The sequence below is a fragment of the Vulpes vulpes genome, chromosome 4, assembly GCF_048418805.1.
Source record: "Vulpes vulpes isolate BD-2025 chromosome 4, VulVul3, whole genome shotgun sequence".
Classification (NCBI taxonomy): domain Eukaryota; kingdom Metazoa; phylum Chordata; class Mammalia; order Carnivora; family Canidae; genus Vulpes; species Vulpes vulpes.
The window spans coordinates 129,018,094-129,041,690 of NC_132783.1; the positions used below are offsets into that span (position 1 = coordinate 129,018,094).

General features: G+C 40.5%; 1 protein-coding gene and 1 non-coding gene across 4 annotated transcripts in view; both read left to right on the forward strand.

The window, feature by feature from the left end:
- Positions 1–23,396, forward strand: part of LIFR (LIF receptor subunit alpha) — a 78,318-nt gene extending 54,922 nt beyond the window's left edge. For all 3 annotated transcript variants that reach the window (XM_072757056.1, XM_072757057.1, XM_026016659.2), the window contains exons 13-20: positions 2,268–2,481; positions 4,691–4,870; positions 7,778–7,879; positions 8,569–8,736; positions 12,614–12,775; positions 13,922–14,015; positions 15,665–15,743; positions 16,129–23,396. In XM_072757056.1, the coding sequence (XP_072613157.1) occupies positions 2,268–2,481; positions 4,691–4,870; positions 7,778–7,879; positions 8,569–8,736; positions 12,614–12,775; positions 13,922–14,015; positions 15,665–15,743; positions 16,129–16,752 (1,623 nt within the window). In that variant the 3' untranslated portion in view covers positions 16,753–23,396. The remainder of the gene's footprint in view (positions 1–2,267; positions 2,482–4,690; positions 4,871–7,777; positions 7,880–8,568; positions 8,737–12,613; positions 12,776–13,921; positions 14,016–15,664; positions 15,744–16,128) is intronic.
- LOC112933556 (U2 spliceosomal RNA) lies at positions 413–605 on the forward strand. The gene has a single exon (XR_003237689.1). It is a non-coding gene; the product is annotated as a U2 spliceosomal RNA (small nuclear RNA).
- Positions 23,397–23,597: the final 201 nt, after the last annotated feature.

Below are 23,597 nucleotides of genomic sequence, written 5' to 3' on the forward strand. Positions count from 1 at the left end.
TTAAAAAGGTTTGCATGGTTTTGTAAAATCTTTAGATATAATATAAATTGCATTATGTTTTCACTAGTTTTTCTCTTACTAGAACATTTTTGTTTCTGTATTCTTTATCTGATTTGCAGGGATCAAAAACAGTTGTTTTCTACATCAGATTTATAAGAGCAATCATAATTGGATCTTTTAAAATAGTGAATTTGGTTATTACAAAGCAAAACATTATTTTTACAAAAATTTGACATCAGTACAGCTTTGAGTAAAGTCTATGTGCAAGTTCATTGTAAGTTCTCTTGCTTTGTGATGGTCTGTGTATGACTGTGTACCCCTCTTAATCTTGATTAGAAAATCCACTGGCTACTCACAGTTGTCTGTCAGATTTCATGATAGTGTAGTGACAGTATTGCAGCCACTTCAGTGTATCACTTGTCAGCCTTTTGGCTAAGATCAAGTGTAGTATCTGTTCTTAACAATTTAATACCTGATTCATCCTCTATCCAGAGACAAATATATTACATGGATTTTTGGAATTAGGACATAGGATAGGAGCTTATTCTCTCCACTCCACCTGTCAACCGGGTGTTGCAGTACTATTACTTCATTGTAGAGAAAATTTGGGATGTTGTTCAAACTAGATGAATGCCTAACCAAAGATTAAAAACACCGAAGTGATGAGGTTGGTGGTTCTGCCATTTGCCAAGGAGGAGCATATTTGGGTGGAAAATGAAGTTGTTTAGGGTTGAATTGTTTTCAGTGTATTTTAAAAATATGTGCCACTGGGGTATCCAAATAGAGTCTAATAGGTGGTAGTTTGATGTAAGGCTCTGGAGTTGAGGGGAGAAGTCAGAGTTAAAGACATAGCTTTGAGTAGCATATAAATGGGATTACTCGGGGAGAGCATGCAGGGTGGAAAGAGGCCAAGAATGGACTCGTAGGTGATAGCAGCATATAACGGACTAGCAAAGGAGGAGGATCCAGTAGATGAGAGTGGGAAGGTTAGAGGGACAGGAAGACCAGAAGAGATTGGTAAAGCAGAAGCCAAGAGAGGGGGCTCCGTGAAGGAGTGAGCTGTCAGCAGCGTCAAATGAAGCCCTCAAACCCGTAAAATGATAATGGGTCCAATGGAACAGGCCATCAGAGAGTCACTGGGGACCTGTGATGGAGCAGTGTTTTCAGCAGAGTATTAATATCAAGGTCAGTCAGAATCAGAGGGTCCCATGCCTTGTCGTATAAATTGGAACAATAGTCTTAAAAGGCAGTTTAGCTACACAAATGAAAAAGTTTGAATGTTTCCTAATACCCAGTAATTTCCATTTGGAAATCCACATGAAAGGATTAATCCTAACTATGAAAAAGGAAAAAAAATTGGCAGTAAAAGATACACCAAAATATTATTTTAGCATTGTGAGAAATTGGAAACAACTTAAATTTCATTATTTAAGGAATATTCAAGTAAAAACTAGTAAAAATACTACTTAAAATATAAAGCCATTAAAATATATGTATCAGGGACAAGTATATTACAGAAAAGTGAAAAAAGATAAAATGGTATATAGTATGATTCAAATAATGTTAACAAAAAACATCTACATCTTAGAAAACCAACTTGAAAAAAATATCAAAATGAAAGCGTATTTAAGAGACAGGAATATGGGAGCATTTTACAGGGTTTTTTTTTAACTTGTGTATAATTTCCAAACTTTCTGGTAATGGGCATGGACTATTTCGAGAAAAGAATAAATATTTTTTAAAAACTGTGACGCCGTAATTTTTTTAAGTTTTATTTATTTAAGTAATTTCTACACTACCAACACGGGGCTCACACTCATGACTCTGACATGAAGAGTCACATGTTCCACTGACTGAGCCAGCCCGCCCCCCGCCCCACCCATTCTGTAATTTTTTATGCTTTGTTTGGTAGGGCAGTGATTCTTGTTACTTTTTGTTTGCTTCTGAAAAATGTGAGGCTAAATACTAGTTTGTAGTTACTTAATTTTTAAATTTCTGTGTGATCTTACTGCTTACGGTAAGTACAGTTTTTCTTTTGTATCACGCTTCTGATTTATCCTGGTCTTCGTGCATTTTATTTTTTTATTTTTTATTTTTTTTCTTGGTGCCTTTTAAATCTGTGTTTTACACCGTTAACAACTCCCATCTATTCTGACATTACCTTGTCATGATTAACGTAGTGCCTGGTTTAGACTTCATGGTCTTTGCTCATCACACAGCCAGTTTTGCAGGTTTCTTGACAGAATTTATTTTTCTGTTTTTCATAGCCTTTGCCCATTAATGAAGCTAATGGGAAAATACTTTCCTATAATGTATCATGTTCACTGGATGAGGAGACACAGTCCCTTTCTGAGATCCCTGATCCTCAACACAAGGCGGAACTTCAGCTTGATAAAAATGACTACATCATCAGTGTGGTGGCAAAAAATTCTGTTGGCTCATCGCCACCTTCTAAAATAGCTAGTATGGAAATTCCAAATGGTGAGTACTTAAAATAATGTAGGATATAAGAACAGGAAATTAAAGTGAAACATTTTAAAGGTTATCACTTGCTCTTATAATGTCAGCTTTCTTCTCCTACCTTCTGCTGCTGCTGATACATACAGAGGAACAAGCAGATTAATGTCCAGAATTCATTGAGAGACAGCAGTCATTAGTCCTTAGGGTTGACTCCAAACATCTGCACTGATGGATAAAATAATTAGTGTATCCAATTATGTTAGTGTGTAATGTTGGAGAGCTATGTGGTGGACGTTACTCTTAGTAAGAAATGTTTCAACCATTTATTTAAGTACCGTTTTCATATATCTTCCAAGACCATGGGAGCTGATGCTGTAACAGCTGGGCTGTTTTACAAACTGCCAGGGAGGAAAAAGTACTTTTTTGAATGGCAGCTTTGTTGGTAAGACATTCCTTATTAATAGGAATCCTTTATTGATAAGAAGTTATTCCTTAAGTCTAAGTTAGATCTTTGATACAAGTTTCAAAAGAGTCACCGTGGTGAAATTTTAAAATTAACTTAGTGCCTTCCTTTAAATATTAGGGATTACCAGTAATCCCAAATACTTCATCCATAGCCACTTCTCTCTCTTTTCTCAGTTAATTCCTCTTCCAGCTCATTTCCCGTTCCCCCACCTTGCTGTCCCGCCCCAATATGGGGCTCCTATCTATGACCACACACTCCTAAAGGAAGAAAAGTTGGTCCAGTTAGAGTCCTCCAAGTATTTTTTCAACTCCCAATGGAGGCAGCTTCTTACTTAGCTGGTTCTTTGTTTTAGTTTCTGTCAACTGTCAGGGACTTGGGGTGGGGGTGGGGGCACCTTACATTTTAGAGACACGGAGCGCAGAGCCCAGACAGCAGCACACACAGAGAGGAGGGGTCTTCAGGCAGAGGTGTGACAGCAGAAAGAAAAGGAAAGAGAGAGAAGAGCGGTGTGAACACCCTTAGGAAGATACCTTCTGATTTAGATTCTGTATTTCATTGCTTCATACTGATAGGCAATAGCCATGTTGTCTTTTAATTCAAGAACCGTATTCCTTGTGTCCTTCAGAAGGTAGTGATTTACGGAACTAACAATGGCCTAGCATCAGCTCCTAGACAGCTGCGGAAGCCACAGAATCATTGTTCCTTGACGATTTCCTGAGACGGAGGCCCTGGGCCTCAGCAGGTTTATGATGTGGAGTTTTAATCACATTGAGCCTGAACGCTCTCGTGTCCAGTGTCCTCTGAATTCTAAGCCAAATTGTTGTCTTGTGTTAAGTAGTAGTTGCTTTATGAATACAATTTTTTTCTCCAAAAACCGTTCTGCAGCTTTTTACTGAACCCTTGAATAGAAATCGGTTATAGAAATAACTTCTTTTCTCCTGTTACTGTGGGAAATTCCCTCTCCCTCTGGGCCTAACCTACACAGTCCTACCCCCAGCCTTGGGCCCCCCTCATCCCGAGATGGAGATCTGACGAGAATGGGGAAAACAGAACCTGGGCTCAGCCCCGTTCGTGCCAACCTCTTACACCTCACCCCTCTGCCCTGTGTTGGGTTTTCCCCTCCCTGTGCCCCCACTGGCCATTCTGCCGCACCGCTTCAGATCGCATTGCATTTCAGCAGATTCCCCATTCCTCACCTCATCTCCAGAAGCCTCTTCAGCCCACCCATAGGCTCGAAAGGAAGACAAGAGCTGATCCATCCCCCTATTCACCACATGTTCCATGTTCCTACTCTGTAGGTCCTGGCCCAGGGCTGGGGTTGCAGGCATAAACCCCCATCTGCTCTCACAGAGCTCACATCATAGTGGACGAGGAGAGGAGGTCTGGACTGTCCACTTGAGCTCTGCACCTGCCTGTGGGCCACCTGCCCCTGCACTGCTACCCTCTCTCGTGCCCACATGCCCTCAGCCCCATCCCTCGTGGCCCTGACCTTCACAGCCCGGCCTGCAGCATATTACCACCTAACCTACGTGCTCTTTTATTACTGTTTAGAGCTTCTGAGTTTTTCTGTATGTACAGGTAATTACTTTTTTTACAACAAAAATAACAGCAACACTTCTGAACTTTGCTAGAGGCTTATCTAGTTTGAGCATGATTTTAAAATTTCTGTCCAATGACATTTTTCTAACTCCTGTCCATTTTTATGAGATTTATCTTATATTATTGTTTTTAATACAAGTAAAATGTACTGCTTTCTTGTTGTAGATGATCTCAAAGTAGAGCAGGCTGTCGGAATGGGAAATGGGATTCTCCTCACTTGGAATTACGATCCCAATATGACCTGTGACTATGTTATTAAATGGTGTAACTCATCTCGATCTGAACCCTGCCTTATGGACTGGAAAAAAGTCCCCTCAAACAGCACTGAAGCTGTAATAGAATCTGGTAAGATGAACTCATACCTCTTGGTGAAAGTTAAAAACATTTGTTTCTAAGATTTTTTTATTAGAGTGAATCAGAGAGAGTGAGTGTACACATGTGCATGCGAGCATGAGAGGGGGCAGGAGTAAAGGGAGAGGGAGAAGCAGACTTCCTGCTGGACAGGGAGCCTGATGGAGGGCTGGATCTGGGACCCCAGCCAGGATCATGACTGGAGCTGAAGGCAGACGCCCAACTGACTGAGCCATCCAGGAGCCCTGTTAAAAAATATTTTTAAAAGAGCAATACATGGTGTGACTGGGTATGAGTGATCACTTCCCCCTTATCACTAGGGCGGGTGTGAATTGGTGACTTTTCTGGAAGGTGCTTTGTAGCAGTATGTGTGTGAAAGGGTTCATATCTTTTGGTCTAGTAGTTGCTTGTCTAGGAATTTATCCTGAGAAATAATCAGCAACACAGGATTGCATCTAAGAACGTTTACCATAGTGTGATTTATAATCACAAAAATTGAAAACCCCCATAGCAAATAGGAGAATGAGTAAATTACAGTGTATCTGTACAGTGGAATGTCAAGTAGCTCTGCAGATTTGGGTCACAGGTACAACAATGTGGAGGAATGCTCCTGAAGAAAGCCGACCACAGAGCCCTAGGCAGCGTGGTCTCACCCCTGGTCCTTTGCCTTTGCTGGCCGGAGCGCAGGTTCACTGGGGCTAGGTAGAGCCGAGGACAGACGCCTTACCCCCATCACCACTGATGCAGGACAGGGGCCATCCATGGGGCAGGGGGCACCCCCCAGTGCCTGGCTATAAGGAGCCAGGAGTCCCCTAAGGTGAGCTGCTTTGGGTAGGAGCAGCCTGCAGTTCAGCCCTGAAGAGTATGTAGTAACCCGCAGGCTAAGCCAGCCTTGTCCTGGGATACTATAGCCCTCTTTCGACCATCAGCCATCGTTGTTCCTTCTGAGTAGCTGATGAGTGTTTTGTGCCTCTACCCTTGAGAATTCTGGAGCCTGCAGCCTTGGTGATGCTTCTCAAGGTCATCCCACGGTCATGGTTCTCCCTCACGTGGAGGTGAAGCTCAGGAGAGCAAGCAACTGCTAATACTTCTCTCCTAGGAACCAGTGCTACCCACTTGCTTTTGTTACCATCAGATGGGGAAGATGAGTCCCATCCACTAGATTACTCCCAAGTGGGTTTAGATTATTTGCCAGTCCTACTTGAAATACTTGGTGGTTCCCTTTATCATTTCCGAGAACCCACCTCCCTTATCAGAGTGCCCACACACCCTACCCTCCTCTCCTGCACCTCCACTTGTAGCTGCCTGAGCCTTAGGCTGTCCTAGCGTGTGCCATATGAATTCTCCTCTCTCTTCCACCTTTCTCACCTGGGCTTTGAGAATAATCAGGGTGGCCCGGGGGCAGGCTTGGTGGTGTGAAGAGGGGTCTCCTTAGATAGAGTGTCTTGGGGACATAAGTTTAAAGCTAAGACCTGCCAGACAGATGAGCAAAGGCCCCACACTTGAAAAAACAAAGGCTCAGAGAAGTCAGATGATTTGCCCAAGGTCACAGAACTAGTGTGCGACAGCACTAGAATTCAGATTCAAAGCAGTTCAGAGCCTCAGGAGGCCAGTCATTGTCTCTTTTATTTACTGCCTCTGGGACAGTGTATGGCCACAGGAGGCAGTTCTCTCCTTCCTTTCTCAACCTAGTCATCGATTCATTCAATTGTCCTATTTTATGATCTCAAAACATGGAACTAATGCCATAATTCCCACTTGGGCTCTTTTTTTTTATTAAGGCAGCAGAACTCTATAGAATACTGATCTACATCATTGTAACATAACCCTGGGTACAGATTTACCAACATACAGGCAGATTAAAATAACCTCAGGCACTCCTGACCCCCAAAGAAAAAAGTTTCATAATGATTTTAGAGGTTGGCCATCTCACTTTTGGGCTTGTAGAACCACTGGTGTTCTGTGGGCACAGAATTGGAGAACTCATGCTCTGACCACACGAGTTGCTTTCCACAAATTAGATACAATCCCACAGACTGCCCTAGCTCCCCCAAGCGGGATCTTTTTCCTAGACCACCACTGGTGAGCTCCTCAAGGCCCTCTTCAAATGTCGCTTCTTGATGGCTTTTTGTGATATTCTTAGACCCATTTGGTCCCACAGTAAAGGTACCCCAGCCTAGGATAGGTCCCTCCAGTCAGGCACACTTTGTCTTGGTTACCCTGGTTCATCTGTCTCCCCACCACTCTGCCAGCCTTTCTAGGCCGTGGACCACACTATGTCCACCTCTGTGTTCCCAACATCTCACACTTTGCATTGTATCAAGGATGTACCAGAGGGGCTCTTTGAAGTAAAGTTAAGATGCTTCTCTTGTGTGCCTTGTGAAGTTAACTCAAGGGCACGAAATAGCAATGCTATAAAGAGAAACAGATGCTATGACTCAGCATACCTTGAAGCAGCAAGGTAGAGTGGAAATGTTAGTTTTTTTGCTTTATGGAGCAAAGTAGGAGATTACACTGGCTAGGGAAGGAAGGGCTTTCCAGACAGAGGCTTGGTGCGGACCTGGGATTACCTAGTAAACTGATCCTGGCCCAAATCTGGGAAGTCATCGTTGCTTGATTTTAAGAAACAAGATGAAAACCTTGATCACTGTTCCTCCCTTCAAGGTCATATCATGTTACATAATACAATTCATTACAACAGAAGTGAGTTTGTGTAATTTTCCTTTAGTCATTTTTCATTCTGAATATTTATCAGTTTTGAATATCAGTATTTTTTATGATAAGAAAACATCTGTTTAAAATTAGCTTTGTAAATTTCAGAGTGATTGTAAGTTTGATGTTTATAAAATAGATGCTCATAGTAATGTGTACTAATGAAAGTTAATTGTGTTTATCCTGTAGATCAGTTTCGACCAGGTGTAAGATACAGTTTTTTCCTGTATGGGTGCAGGAATGAAGGATATCAGTTATTACGTTCTATAATCGGATATATAGAAGAACTGGGTAAGTTAATGGGGAAGTCTTAGAGTCCAGGGTAACGTGAGAAATTAGAAATTCAACAATTACAAGATTGAATTTTTTTTTTAAGATTTTATTAATTTATTCATGAGAGACACAGAGAGAGAAAGGCAGACATAGGCAGAGGGAGAAGCAGGCTCCATGCAGGGAGCCCGATGTGGGACTGGATCCTCGGACTCCAGGATCACGCCCTGAGCTGAAGGCAGATGCTTAACCGCTGAGCCACCAGGCGTCCCATCAAGATTGAATTCTAAAAATAGATTAAGGTGTTTAGTTCAAGGAAGGAAAAATAATTTGTATGATAAATTTAAAATTGTGATTGCCTAATCTTCATATCTTTAATATTTCACAGTTTTACTCTTGTGATTGAGAAAATTAAATCTTAATTTTGATGTCAAAAGACTTATTTGCACTTAAACACGTTTAAAAAAACATTAATTTCAACATTAATACAGTGTGTTTATGTTGTAAGTTCCCTGTGTGCCTCTAGTCATTTGCATGCAAGCTTCACTGGAGCAACGCCTGTGATAGCTCTCTGAAAGTGTGACTTAATAGAGAATAAAGTCTTAATTTTAGATTTAATTATTTTTGAAGATAGAAATCTCATTGAATGTTAATGTCTTACTCTGTATCAGTGAACTCTCCTTTAGCTATGGATGTTTTTCCTATTACAGCTCCAATTGTGGCGCCAAATTTTACTGTTGAGGATACATCTGCAGATTCAATATTAGTAAAATGGGAAGATATTCCTGTGGAAGAGCTCAGAGGCTTTTTAAGAGGATATTTATTTTACTTTGAAAAAGGAGAGAGAGACACCTCTAAGATAAGGGGTTTGGAGTCAGGTAAGTAACTTACTACAATGAGAATAGCATTTCCTAGAAGTTCTCATTAACCATTAAAAAAAAAAAAAAAAGGAAAAAACATGTTAGTGAATAATATAATACTGGTTTCCAAAACTGAAAAATTGGTAAATGAATGTATATGAATGTGAGAATTTTAGGATTTTACTATGTGATAAATGGCATGTACAGTCTTTCATTTAAATTATTCTGCAGACTTTGATTATAAGCCCCATAGGAAAGAGACCATCTTTTAGTAATTTTGAATGATGTATAACGTAGCATCTTATATAGGTTATTAAAAAAAAAAAGGCTTCCTGTAATTCTAATAATGGAGGAGACAAGCTCAGGAACCCAAGAATGGCTCCAGAGCCTCCACTGTTAACTGAAAAAGAGCCGTCCACACAGTTAGGGCCTTAATGAGCTGGCAAGCTTAATTGACTTGACTAGGGACATGTGTATCCATTAGGTCTTTAAAAGTACAGTCAATCCTTGACAGTTGGTAAGCGTATATGTCCAAAGACCTTAGAGAATTTTCAGATTTACAAATACAGAAATGTTTATAGAGTTTTGGCTTCTCCCTAAATTATATTTCTGTTGGGAGTCAGATGTTTCCTATTCATAGCCACATAACACAAGCATGCCATCTTTTCAGTTTGAGAGCTTTCATTTCCCTTAATGACCTCTCCTCAGAAAAAAACATTTTAATTATTTAATGCCTGTCCAACAAGTCCAGAACAACAGTGCTGCATGGAGATACCGAGCAGGCATTAGCTAAGTTACTTCTCAGAGCAGCTGCATTAAATGTGCACCTCCCCCACACCACTAAGGTCTGCTTTCCTGAACCTTCACAATTGCCTGTGAGTGAGAAAAACCCTAAGTGTAAAGTTCTACAAATATCCAGAGTCTAGTGAAATTTTTTTTAAATGTTCAGAAATTTTACACTTGTACCAGTTAAAATTGAGCACTTAGACTTCCATTTAGATGTGATAAATTAGTCACTAAAGTTAAAGAAGGGGGGGGGGGAAGCATGATGCCACAAAAAGAGAACCAGACAGGCAAGAGTATATACCAGATTTGGACATTTTGGGGCTGATGGGAGTGGGACAGATGACCTGGAGGATGAAGGATGGTGAAATCCAGGTAGATGTTCAGGCTTCAGGGAGAAGTAATCTGACTCATCCTTAGGCGAGGTTTGGGGGCAGATGTTAGGATGGACATGGGCTGAACATTGAGAGCTGCCTCTAAGTGTTTAAGGAGTGATTAGAACCCCCATGGGGGTCCTATGCCAACTCCATGCAGCTAGCGTGAATGCGCTCTCCCCTGCCTGAAGACGAGAGGATCATTCTTTGGAGAAGTTGAACCAGACAGCCTCCAGCGAGAGGGACACCAGAGTGAACATGACTTTCCCTGAGCCTCCTTTGTCTTATAAGGGGCAAATAGGACATCTTCAGCTGGCCCTGTTTCCCTGATGAGATTAGAGGATCTTTCTTTAGAAAAAGGCAATGGTTCCTGAGGAAAGACACAAAAAGTGCTGGTATTGGGGCCCCAGTGAGCAGGAAAGCCCACCAACCAGAAAGCTCTACCCATTCACAGTGACCTTCCCGTGGTTCACTTCTAGCCATGACTAGCAGCCGGGATAACCAGCTGGTTGAGGAAGATTCTAACAGGAGGACAGAAACCAGAAGAAATTAGAGAAAACAGATTCAGTGTAAGGAAACAAATTTCAAACCAAACTATCCTCGCATAGTTGAGTTACACTGTATTTATGGAAAAGACCTGATGTTATAAAAAAGAACAGTCAAAAGATAGGTAAGAACTCAGTAGAATTAGAAATGTGATCAAAGAAAAGTCTAAAGAATTAAATAGAAGATGGAGAGGGGATCCCTGGGTGGCGCAGCAGTTTGGTGCCTGCCTTTGGCCCAGGGTGCGATCCTGGGATTGAATCCCACATCAGGCTCCCGGTGCATGGAGCCTGCTTCTCCCTCTGCCTATGTCTCTGCCTCTCTCTCTCTCTCTCTCTCTCTCTCATTCTCTCATTCTCTCTCTCTCTCTCTGTGACTATCATAAATAAATAAAAAAATTTTTTTAAAGTCTTAAAAAATTAAATAAATAGAAGATGGAGAAATTGAATGAGAGAGAAATTCTTTCTCCAGTTAGATGCAGAGGAGAAGACTTGGTAAAAAGATGAGGAAGTTGAGCATCAGAGACTTGAGCCATCGCGCTTTATAGGAGTTTCGGGGTGGGGGTGGGAGGATAAAAGAAAATAACCAAAGAAAGAGCTTAAGAACATTTCCCAGAACTAGAAGACCAGAGGAAAGCACCCATCAACTACACAATGAGATAAATAGAAGAAAAATCTACACTGAGGTAGATTGTCATGAATTTCTCAGCACCTGATACATAAAGAACAAGTCCTACAGACAGAAAAGTCACTCAGGTGCGAGGCCTCGGGCATGAAAGTGGCCTCGGACTTTTCAAGAGCACAGCAGAGGCCAGAGGTAGCACAGCTGTGTCTTCAAGGTACTGAAAATTCTTTTCTCCCTAGAAGTCTGTACTCGTTGGTGGCAGCCAGTGTGAGAGCAGAATGAGAGTATTTTCAGATTTCAGGCCCGTAGAGCTACAGATACTTCCTTCCCCGTGTCCCCTTCTCAGGTGGTGGTTCAGAACGGTGGTTCAGCCTGAGGAAACAAGCAGGGCAAGGGCGGTCCAGGAGGGCGGGAGCCAGGGAGGCCTTGGTCTAGAGCAGATAACCCTGGGGAGGACGCCCCTGGGAGACGTGGGCAGGGGTTGGGTGGCCAGTCACAGCACTGGGCACTTGGATTTTGTTGCATTGAGCCATGTAGAAAATTGCACTGAATGTTCACAGAAATTTGTGGGAGGAATTAGGAATTGGTACATTAAGCAAATGAGGAAAAAGCATAATTAAAACAACAGAAAAATAAGGAAGTCTGAGCAGACTAAGCAATTTGTCTAGCAGGAATCCATATTTATGTGATCATAGTAACATAAACGCTGAATTTCCCAAACGTTTTAGTGTGTCTGTGTGAATGATGTGGGATGGGAGGGTGAGGGGGTCTGAAAACACTAAAGCTTCACCTTCTTTGTAGAACATGCATACATAATGTCTAAAAATTTTAAATCAAAGTACTGCCAGTGTGAGTTTATTCCAAAATACTTAAGTAAATACCCAAAGAAACCAATAACGTGATGTTGCAGTGACTGTAGGTGGCAGGGGAAGGTGCCGGCACGGAACTGCTACTTTTTGTTCTTGGCCATTTAGTTCATTTTTTCAAACTGTTGTCTTCCATTATTTTGATTAAAACTATAAAACAACGGTTTAAACAATTCTCATACTTCTTTGGAAATGATTCAAAGGCTTCCTCGTTAGCGGTTCATTTGAGAACTCCGGTGCACTGCCTCTCTTCCCTAGTGGTTTGGAGAGAGCACTGTAATGAGGTGTGCGCTTCTCTCTGGATGCAGGCAGGCACAGCGACCCCCTCCCCAGGGGGTTGTGGTGCGTTTCATGCTCTTAGGTAAAGAAGATACTTGTATTGATTATCTGCTATATGTCAGGATTATTCTAGAGAATATATGAAAACTTCACACCACTCTGGCAGGTAAGTCGTGATCATCTGTTTCAGAGGTTAGAGAAACTCAAGTTCACAGTAGTTTAAATAACAGGTCCAGCCCATGTGGCTGCTAAGTGGCAGAGGTAGAACTTGAACCTGGGTCTGGCTGACCCCGCAGGTCCTGGCCCTGACGCTGAGGGCGGCCAGCAGCGACTCACATGAAAGGGATATGGGTAGAACAGGCATGAGTAATTAGGTGTTTAAAGTGGCGTAGAGGTCAGTAATGATGGTCTTCACTTTACAAATAGGTCGGTCCGACATAAAGGTGAAGAACATTACTGACCTATCCCAGAAGACCCTGAGAATTGCTGATCTTCAGGGTAAAACAAGCTACCATCTGGTCTTACGAGCCTATACAGACGGCGGGATGGGCCCGGAGAAGAGCATGTTTGTGGTGACAAAGGAGAATTGTAAGTTAATCACTGCCTGTTGAGGTGCTTTCTGTACTTAAACGCATAGTGTTTCCAGCAAGTTTTGTTTATGTAGGAATCCTTTTTTTTTTTTTGGTAGGAATCCTTTTTTAAAGATTTCATGTATTGTGCATATTTATAGTGAGTGTCAAGCAATGTTAAAAGGCCACAGGATGACTTCATATTTATTCTTGTCAGTTATTTGAAGCTATTTCCTAAGACTACTTAAATTAATGCATGAACGATACATCCTAAGTCTTGGAGTTCTAAATTCATGTTGAATCTATATAAAGCTGACCCACTTAAACATTTTTTTAAAACATTTTATTTATGTGAGAGAGTACATGCACAAGCAAGGGGGGAGAGGGAGAGAGAATCTCCAGCAGACTCCTCACTGATCTGGGAGCCCAAAGTGGGGTCCACTCTCACAACCCCGACACCATGACCTGAGCCAAAACCAAGAGTCAGACGTTCAACCCACTGAGCCACCCAGAAACCCTCCATTTTAGCTTGCTTTTTTTTTTTTTGCCGTGACTGTTCTAAATGTGATTTTTAACCTATCCAGGGAAGAGTGAAAGAAATATCCTTTAAAAACCTGTGAACCCCAGCATTCACAAATTTGAGATGGAGAACGGGGAAGACGGGCTTGACTGTCCCCAGTGAGGAGCCTGGGTTGGATGGCAGCATAGTCTCTAGCCCCAAGAAAGACTTCACACACACTTCAGTGAAGCACCGTGAGGGTGCGGTGTCAGCTGGGGCAATTTTGCCTCCTAGGGGACACATGGCAATGTCCGGTGATAGTTTTGGATCTCAGAACTGTGGGTGTTCCTGAGATCTAGTGGGTAGAAGCTCAGGGATATGGCTAAACTTCCTATAGTACATCTGACAGCCCCACACACCGGGGAGAAGAACCTGGCCTCGTGTGTTAGTAGCGCTCTGTCCTGTTCTAAGGAATTTAAGTATTAGTGTAAAAATTATTAAAAATGCTTTTGAAGGTCACATTTTAATAGTTTTTCAGTGTCCTTGGAGCAGTTAGGACTTCTTTTCTTTAAATAATCTACCAACTTAAGTATCTTCTAATACAAATGTATTCTGTATATCCTGCTTAAAATAGTGATATGAATATATCCAATATTCTCTTTTCAGCTGTGGGATTAATTATTGCCATTCTCATTCCTGTGGCCGTGGCTGTCATTGTGGGAGTGGTAACAAGTATCCTTTGCTATCGGAAACGAGAATGGTAATGGTACCTACATCCATTTACCCTTGCTGTTGTGTTCTTAAGAGCATGATTATTTTGTGTTAAGAAATAAGTACTTGGTCGGTAAAAAATGTTGGTTTAGTCTGAATTATTAGATTTATATTAATATTGGATTTAATATTAAGCAAGAATCATTTAAATGTTTTTAAATTAATAAGAGGTAAACTTTTTCCTACTGTGTTTACTGATAATTTAAAGTAATAGCAGATATACTAAAATTATACAGGCATAAATATGGCAATAGCTATATGCAAGGTTACTGATTAGGATTACACTTGTCCTGGTGACCTATTGAGAAAATATTGTCATTTATTCGTTTGTTCAACAAATGTGAATGACTCTTCCCATGTGAAGAGTGATATAGTGGTGAACTAAATAAGCATGATCCTTATAGACTTAAAGCACCTTGGGGAAAGGTGGACATTAAACCTGTAATCATCTAGTAAATACAGGCTCATAAGTATATGTGTACTAGGAAGGTCACTGTGCACCATGAGGGGAATCACAGGGAACTATGTCACTGGAGGTGGCTGACCACAGCCTCCCTACAAGAGTTCCATTAGAGCAGAGTCCCAAAGGGTAAAGAGAGGAGAAAGTGTGTTGAATAGCTCTTTCTCACAGAGAAAGAGATGAATAGCTCCTGAGGACCCAGAAATTGGAAAGAGCTTGGTCATCAGGAGGAAGCGAAAAGAACCGTGGTCTGAGTGAAGCTAGAGAGGCATGAGGTGAGATGAGGAGAGGAGAGGTGAGGTGAGCCGGGACTCAGTGGGAGAGAAGACCTCATGGCCAGCTGGCAGGAGTTGCGCTGGGCTGGGCAGATGGCTGTGTTCGTGCCTAGATGGCCCTCACTGGCATTAAAAAGGCCATCCTTTCTGGCAAAGAAGAGAATGTATTCTAGTAATTCTGGCTTATAAGTTAACATAGTATTAGTTAAGAATTACAGAACATGCTGTCTTGATGACCATATTCTCATTACCAAAAATCACATTTTAAAAATGATTTTAATACAGAAGATAAAATGAGAGAGTTTAGAAGCTAGGGTGTGTCAGACTTGTATTAACAAAGTTGGGTTTTTTCCTGCAGGAATTTCAAATACTAAAATTCTTTTTAACAACTATACATATGATTTGGGACCGAGCAAATCTTTTTGTTTGCATCTCATTTTTGCTCATCATTAGTAGCCTTTTCCCCTAATAGTCTGGAACCTGTTACGAGCAGTAGAGAACTGCATGATACAAATACACTCCCGAAGTACTGGGCCCTGTGTAGTAATCCATTTGCACTGTGGACATTTGCTTAGATGAACAGTACCTCTGTTTTACTTTTGACTTGAGAGCACAATCACCACTTTAATCCTTTGCTTTCCATTTTCATGAGATACAGAAGATACTGTGGTTCTAGAAATAGAGATACTGCTCATAGTTTTCAAGTAGGAGCCCCTCAGTGCATTATGTACAGAAAGCTCAGTGAATGATCACACTAAAAACTTTTAGATCTTGCATTTTTATCTCGGATGTTCATTAAAGCATCATATGAAATGTCAGAATAAGCCCAATTATTTTCTAATTTATTTGTTGTCTAATTGATAATCTTAATTATTAAATGTACTTAATCATCTTTCTTTAAAGGATTAAAGAAACCTTCTACCCTGATATTCCAAACCCAGAAAATTGTAAAGCTTTACAGTTTCAAAAGAGTGTCTGTGAGGTAATCCTTTATTTTCTTACATTTATCTTTTAGTACTGGCTTCATTTTTTTTTGTCTTTTGTGAAAAGTTTTTAGCATGCAAATATCATCCAGTGTAAAATGTGTGAAGCAAAGAGCAATGCTTTAACATCTGCTGAACTTCTACAATTATGCATTTTAACTTGTTTTCACCATGCTCTTTTTTTTCCACTGCTATTAATAGCAAGGAACATATTGATATGTAAAAAAGGAACTATGTTCTAGTATGCACTGCAGAATAGTAGAGACACATTTTTATAAGTAGCTGTGCGAAAACTATTGAAGATAATGCCCCTTTTGTAGGAAGGGCATTGTGGCGGCGGCTTTTAGCACTCTTCTCAATCATTGTTTTATCATTTATTTCTAGGGAAACAGTGCTCTCAAAACATTGGAAATGAATCCTTGTACCCCAAATAACGTTGAGGTTCTGGAGACTCGATCGGCAGTTCCGAAAATAGAAGACACAGAAATAATCTCTCCCATAGCTGAGCGTCCGGAAGAGAGCTCTGATGCGGAAGCTGAGAACCACGTGGTGGTGTCCTACTGCCCCCCTGTCATTGAGGAGGAAACACCGAACCCCGGCGCGGATGAGGCCGGGGGAGCCTCTCAAGTCGTTTACATTGACATCCAGTCTATGTACCAGCCTCAAGCGAAACCAGAGGAAGAACAGGAGAATGACCCTGTCGGGGGGGCCGGCTACAAGCCACAAATGCACCTCCCCGTCACTTCTACTGTAGAAGACCTCGCTGCAGAGGACGACCTAGATAAAGCTGCGGGTTACAGACCTCAGGCAAATGTCAACACTTGGAACTTAGTATCTCCAGACTCCCCCAGGTCCACGGACAGCAACAGTGAAATTGTCTCCTTTGGAAGCCCCTGCTCCATTAACTCCCGACAGTTTCTGATTCCTCCTAAAGATGAAGACTCTCCGAAATCCAGTGGGGGAGGGTGGTCCTTTACAAACTTCTTTCAGAACAAACCAAACGACTAACAGAGTCACCTTGTCACTTCAGTCTGCCATCTCAGTGAGCTCTGGGTTCTGGCGCTGCCGTGCCAGCACAGGGCATCTTGGAGGGATCCTGTGAAGGATTGTTAGCGAGGGGGCCTCACCGCGCGCGAGTCACACTCAAAGTGTTGTTCATGTGCTTTTAACGTAGTCTCACAGCCAGAGCAGAGTAACCCAGAAATTCAGTCCCTGCAACTCAAGTTTTGGAGCGATCTGTGATGGGAGCCAAAGAATTCGCACGTGCTCTGCCTTCAGGAAGCACTTCGTGGCCGATACCGTCTAGCCCATCCATGCAAACCAAATCCCCCAGCAACGTGTTCTGTTCTGCTCATGGTTTTCTCCTATGGGTACTGGATGGAATTGCAAGCCGATTTACAGGCACAGGAGAAAAATGTCAAAAAGCAACAGACGATGTTTATTTGCCTGACACTTGCTCCATGCTAGAGGAAAACCAAGCACAGATTTCAAAACTTTCAACATTATTCTCCTCTATCTGCGGCACTTACACAAAATTAATATAATTTTTAATGTAGTGACAGCTATTGTAGTGTTTTGTTTGATAAAGTGTGCTGATTTCTGTGCCTACTGTATCATGGTTATCAAAGAGTTTTCTCAGGGGTACAAACTTTGAAAATGAGCGTGACACTGACCAGCCCAAATTAGAATCCTGTCGTCTTGCTTCGGGAGGTTTTACAAACCTTTCCCTTATTTTGTGGCTTGCATGCTAGCTTCCCTTAGTGCGGTTGGTTGCCCTAAGATTTAAGGGCAAATTTTTAAAGACTGTAGACCTAGTTTTTTTTGTTTGAAATCTGGTTTTTTGTGTGACACCGTGTCAGTTTTATAAGTGTAGGAGCAAACTTAATATTTCTGATAAACATAATTACAGTGATTTACAATTTGAGGTGATTCCTGAGCAGACTCGCTGCATTAGCTCTTTGCACGGTCCTGACCAGCTTCATCACCTCCCGAGAACCCCATGCCCTGGAACCCCAGTCACCCAGGCAATGATGATCTTTGACTCCATGTAGCAAAGGTTCCTCATCAGGCAGTTTGGCAATTTCTCCCTGTGAGATGATCATCAGTCTAGACTATTTGATCCAGTCCTCAAAATTTTAAATATGCAACTGAAAAGATCATGCTTCCTTACCGGAACAGTCCTCAAGGGCTATTCCATAGGGCCCGCCTCGGTGTCTTGTTTGCTCCGCGGGCGCACCGTGGTGAGGGTGTAGCAGTTGCTGTGCGAGTTGTCCACGACCGCGTGTCTTCGCAGCCTCCCCTGTCCACCCTTGCTTTTCATGAGTGATGCCTAGAGTGAATGTGGTTTTTGGAAAAGCAGAATGAAAAACTAAGAAGCGTATCTTATATTTGCCCAACCCCCAGGTCATCTATGTATTCTGTCTTTTGACAGGTAAGGCAAAGTACTAGAAAAAAATGGAAATATCCGAATACATCGAGATGTGCCTGCTTGTTTTTTTTTTTTTTAACTCTCTGAGGTTCTGTGATGATAATGGATTGCATATCTTTTCTTCTAGGTCTTAGTGTTTCTTTATAAAAAAAAAAAAAAAACCCACGTCATGATAAAAAGCCACAGGATGACAAGGAGTAGAATCCATTTGGGCGCTCTCACAATCCTGATCAGTTGCTAGAGTTCACCTAAATTCTTGAGCTCCATGACATATGGACAGGTGGAATGAAACAGAACCAATTTTATACACATACAGTATATATTAAAACCCTGTCTAGCTCCTGGAGATTTTCAGCAATGAAAAATGTCTCCAACGAGAGCAATCCCTGACAGTCTGCTCTTCTTATCTATCCTCTCGGGCTCCTTTCCTTCGTTTGCACCCCAGACACTCAGACCTGGGGCTGCCTTCATTCCCTGCTGAAGCTTGTCATTTCCGTGCCCCTCCTGCTCCCAACTCCTGCCTCGTCTCCCATTGAAACCGGTGGATCCTGTACTTCATCTCTTTAGGATAGGTGTTGGCTAAGGTCAAAGGGTATTGGTCTGAACTACACTAAACTAAGAATGGGAAAAGGCCAGGAGAAATTGTTTGAGCTCTGTCATCAGTATATTTGCATTGCAGCTGCGGCCATGCGGATCGGGGCCCTTTCTAACCTAGATGATGACTCATTTGTTTGGCTCACAGTGAATATCATTGGCTCTCCAGTTCTTTCTCCAAGACTTCACTGCTATTCTTGCATGAAAAACGTTCAGAGTGCTGCTTACTCCCCTCTCCCCTCCCCCCTGGAATTCCGCACACAGTGATCACTAGGTGAGTGGGAAGCCGAGTAACACTTAGTCTGGGCAAGCTCTTTTTAACTTGCTGTATGCCTAGAAGCATGTGGCTTAGGTCTGAGGCCAAAGCAAGTTGCTTTGTCTTTACCCTCTAAATTGAAGACAGCCAGACCCACTGTGCAATTCCGAAGCCATTACCTCTCACTTCCCTCCTCCGCCCCTGCTGGCCTACCTGGGCATGTGGGGGCCGCCTGAACACCAGGAGAGAAGACACCGTCCTTGGTCACACATCCGTTCATTTGTGGCACTGGAGACCCTGGTAAATGTGCACTGTCTGCCCATGCTGGGACCAGGCACAGGTGTGAAAAGCAGGCTTGTAGTGGTCATGCTGTGTCCAATCATTTTAACCCCTCTTCCTGGGGTGGCGGGGGGAGGGAAGGCTAAAGGCTAGATGTGTTCCCTTCAGCCCTTCCTGACTGGGAAAATAATTGGGAAATCCCTCTTTCCTCAACTAAAGCCTAGCCATTGGTTAGAAATTCTAAGTATCTGAACTCAGTTATGCCCCACTCTAATAATGCCCTCATATTAGGACACATTTTCATATATCTCATAAGCCAATTTTAGATCGAGCTTCCCTTGTGAGGAATGGAGATTCTGGTGGTTGCTCTTGTGAGCGGCCCTCCTAGATAAACAATATTTAGTATAAAAGTATGTTTAGAAGACTTAGCTAGAATTTTGACGTTAGGTAGAGCTTGTACATTATGTCCTGCATGGATTAGTGCCCATATACAGTTGAAATCATCACTGTGTTGAATTCACAGAAGCCTGGATTTGAGACTGGCCCTGGGTATCTGGATGGTTGTGTGTTTGCGTGCTTAGGTGATACGGGTGCTGTGTTCCTACAGCTTAGACTCTGAAGCAGCCATTCATGGAAAAGGTTAAGGGCAAAAGGATCAGCCTCGTTTTCCATACCAGCATTACTTTCACGGCTCATGGATCTGAAGGACTGCAGGTAGAGAACATCTAGTACTGTTGCACTCAGAAACTGTGGCAAGAGTCACATTGTTAAAACTTCATGCAGCTTGTATTCTCCTTGGAAACCATTAGTCCTGTAATTTCTTAACTGTCTCCATACGGCCCATGTATAGAGAACATTGCAGTCCTGTCTGCATTTGAATAACTAGATGTAGGTTAGTGGAGACCAGGAAATATTTTCTTCCAAAAGGAATTTGAAATCCGTGTTGCATGGTATTTTGAAATTAAACTACTCCCTAACATATCAAAATGCAGAAAATGTTATCTCAAGTTTTTCTACTGCTTAGGCACATAATCTGATAAGACTTTTTTTTTTCCTATTTAAAGTAATTTTTACTGTTTTCTGTTTTGAACCATCTAAAATGTGCATACCTTTTTTAAAATGCCTTTTTCTTATTTTGAAAGTCTAAAGTTAGGCATCTCAAAAGTCAAATGTGAGATCATTAGCTCATTACAAAGATGACTAGCTACATGGTAGAAGTTCAGTGAGTAACTGTTTCTGAGTCCCACTCCAGAATGTGCAGATTGAACGGTTTTCATAAGGGTAGTATATACCAGGGCCTAGTGCATGTAGATCTGAGACTGAAAGATTCAAATCTCCTCGAGAAGTAGCTCCAGTTTGAGTGAAAACTTGGGAAAAAGACTCAGGCAAAAGCATCCCTAGATACCGTATTACTCCCTCACTGTGAGTATCCATAGTGTCTTTTTTATTTGATGGGTATAGAACTTGGGACCTGTTTGTACCAACCAGCATTGTTCTAGCAAACCAACAATAATACATTGATGTGTGAGCTTAACTATTTAATAAAAGGACTCATTCATTCTCTTGCTAAAAACTATTTCTTCAAAGCATTTATTTTAAACTGGTATTTCAAAAAAATAAATAAATAAACTGGTATTTCCCGCTGAAACAAAATTCTATGGTACCATGCCCATCTTACCTTTTATCTCCAGAAGAAAATTTTTCACAGAAGGAAATGATTTTCTAACTTACTGGAAATGCATCCTTTGACATGACCTTAGAATATCATTGCAAGTCACTTGGTTTGAATTCGGTCTAGTTACGTCTTCATGGATTATGTACCAGGGCTATTAATATTTAAACCTCTTTATTTTGATGGGGTGGTGAGATTTTTATTTCTTTTCAACTTGTGCCTTTGTCTTAACTATTACATGATTATATTCATGCCAATTATAATACAAATGAGCTATTTTTAATGCCTGTATGGAGGATTAAGGAAAACATTCAGTTATTGATATGTCAGGCTTTATTGTGTGTGGTAAAATTCCATGGAATGTGATTTGATTTAGAATATATTCAAATTCTTACAATTATGATACTGAGTTATGACAGATTTCTGTTATTTTAAATGACGAGTAGTGCTTGTTTCTCCCTATATGAAGAATGTTAATATTTTGGATAAGTAAGTTGTAGGCCGAGGTTACCTATGCAAGACGAATTCTGTGCAACATTTTTGTAAAAATTAAAAGTAGTGTTTTAAGAGAGAAACCTGAATGTTTTTATGTACAAGTGCCCAGCTGAAGAACCATAGAAACAATAAAATAAAAATCTCTCAAGTAAGCTATCACTGATTGAATATTTAACCACATACAAAACAGTAATAACTTACATTACTTTTTGGTTGCTATAACCAAACACCCCCAAAACTATGTGTTTTTAGATGTGAATTGGGGAAATGAATATTTAATTGATAAGGAAATTAATATGTATTGTATTGACATAATTTCTAAGATTTCCTTTGCAATAGCCAATCAGAACTTTAAAAAGCCAAACAACTAATAACATAGACCTTATGCTGCCCTGAAGCCAAAAATATTTTGTATACTTGGTTGGATGGCTTATTTAAATGTATTGAATTTCCTTACACATCTAAAATGTACCTCCCTTCAGAATTACACCATTTTAAAAATGGGTAACTTTGAATTTCTGAACTTGCTGTTTCTCCTAAACATCCCATTATAAGAGATTGGTAAGATTTCTAGGTGGTAATACAGTTTTTAGTACCACATTCAGTACGTTTCAATAAAATTGGAACATGGACAAGTTAGCTTAGGTTTAACGTTAGTATTTTTGTGATCAATCATAGACAACAATACTAAATAATTTTCATAAAAATTTTTTCTCAAATATTCAGCCCCTAATTTGATTCCAAAACTTTTCCCCATTATTTATGATATACCCTTCTATTTAATTTCTTTCCAAAATAATGGTTTGGAAAAATGTGAATATGTTATGAATAGTTAAAGACAAAACACAATAAGAAACTCCTATTCCTTTTGTTGTGGAAGGGGAAGTATTCTGTACTACCTTAGCATTTGTGCTTTCCTATTATTTTCTCAAAAAGGAGCATGACTTTTTCTTAAATATATTTCAATTCAGAATTGCTTGAAAAATATTGGCCTGGATAAAGACATCCAAAATTGGAGATGGTACCACCTTAAAAGTATGTCCAGAGGTTGAAAATCATTTAAAAATACTCAACTATCCCAAAAAGAACATGTTGCCTTTTCTTCTCATTAGTTGGCCATAAGTCAGAGGTCGTCTTCATGTTTAGGAAATTGCCATTTTTTTACTCTCAAAATTGCATTATAGTGAATTACTGTTTACAAAATACACATACTGTGAACAGATAGAAGTTTTTGTCTTTTATAAGGTTGTCTGTAGAATGAGTGTCTTTTTAAAGGAGTTGTTATATGTTAAATATTTTCAGTTTTTTTATATAAATACTAGTATAACTGTTTACTAATTTTTGTTTGGTCAGGTGTGTGCAAATGTAGCTGAAAGATAGGGAGAAACTGCACATCCCAAACGGTTCCTGTTTCTTGAAATGTTACCACTACAGACTTTTTTTTTTTTAACCCGAATTCTCATTTGTGATGTTCTGTACCTAAAATCCTGCTTAATCGTATAAGGAAACCTTTAAATACACTTGTAGTAGGAAGCAAACTATAGGTTGCAGTATATTTGTGTAATTCAGTTTGATTCACAGAATTCCAAGTTTAATATGAAATAAAACAACTCGACTTAACAGAGATGACAACTGAAGTATTTTCTGCCTTATGAAAATTTGGAGATTACGTTGCTGTTAGAATGGAAAATTTGAACATTTTATATCATATAATTTCAGAATTTAATTTCCATATCTTTTGGAGAACATGGTTATATCAAGAACATAGAATATAAGTAACCTATTACTAAGACACCTTAAACGTAAAAGTAGTGTGCTTGGCTGTTTAATTCTAAAGATGTTACTTATGTTTGTTTTTAAAATGCATGTATTTAACAATTTTATCATAGTATTGTCATGGAAAAATAAATATATTTTCTTACAACTTATACTGACGGATTTGGGCATTACTGTTGTTTGTTTTCTGTTTTAAGCACTTAGGAAAAAGTAGCCTCTGTTTTGTTATTAATACTTCTGTTACTTCTCATTAGAATTAACAGGGTTTATGAGACAATCACATAGGGTTGTAACTACATTTTTTAATTTTTTTTTAAGGATTTTATTTTTATTTATTCATGAGAGAGACACAG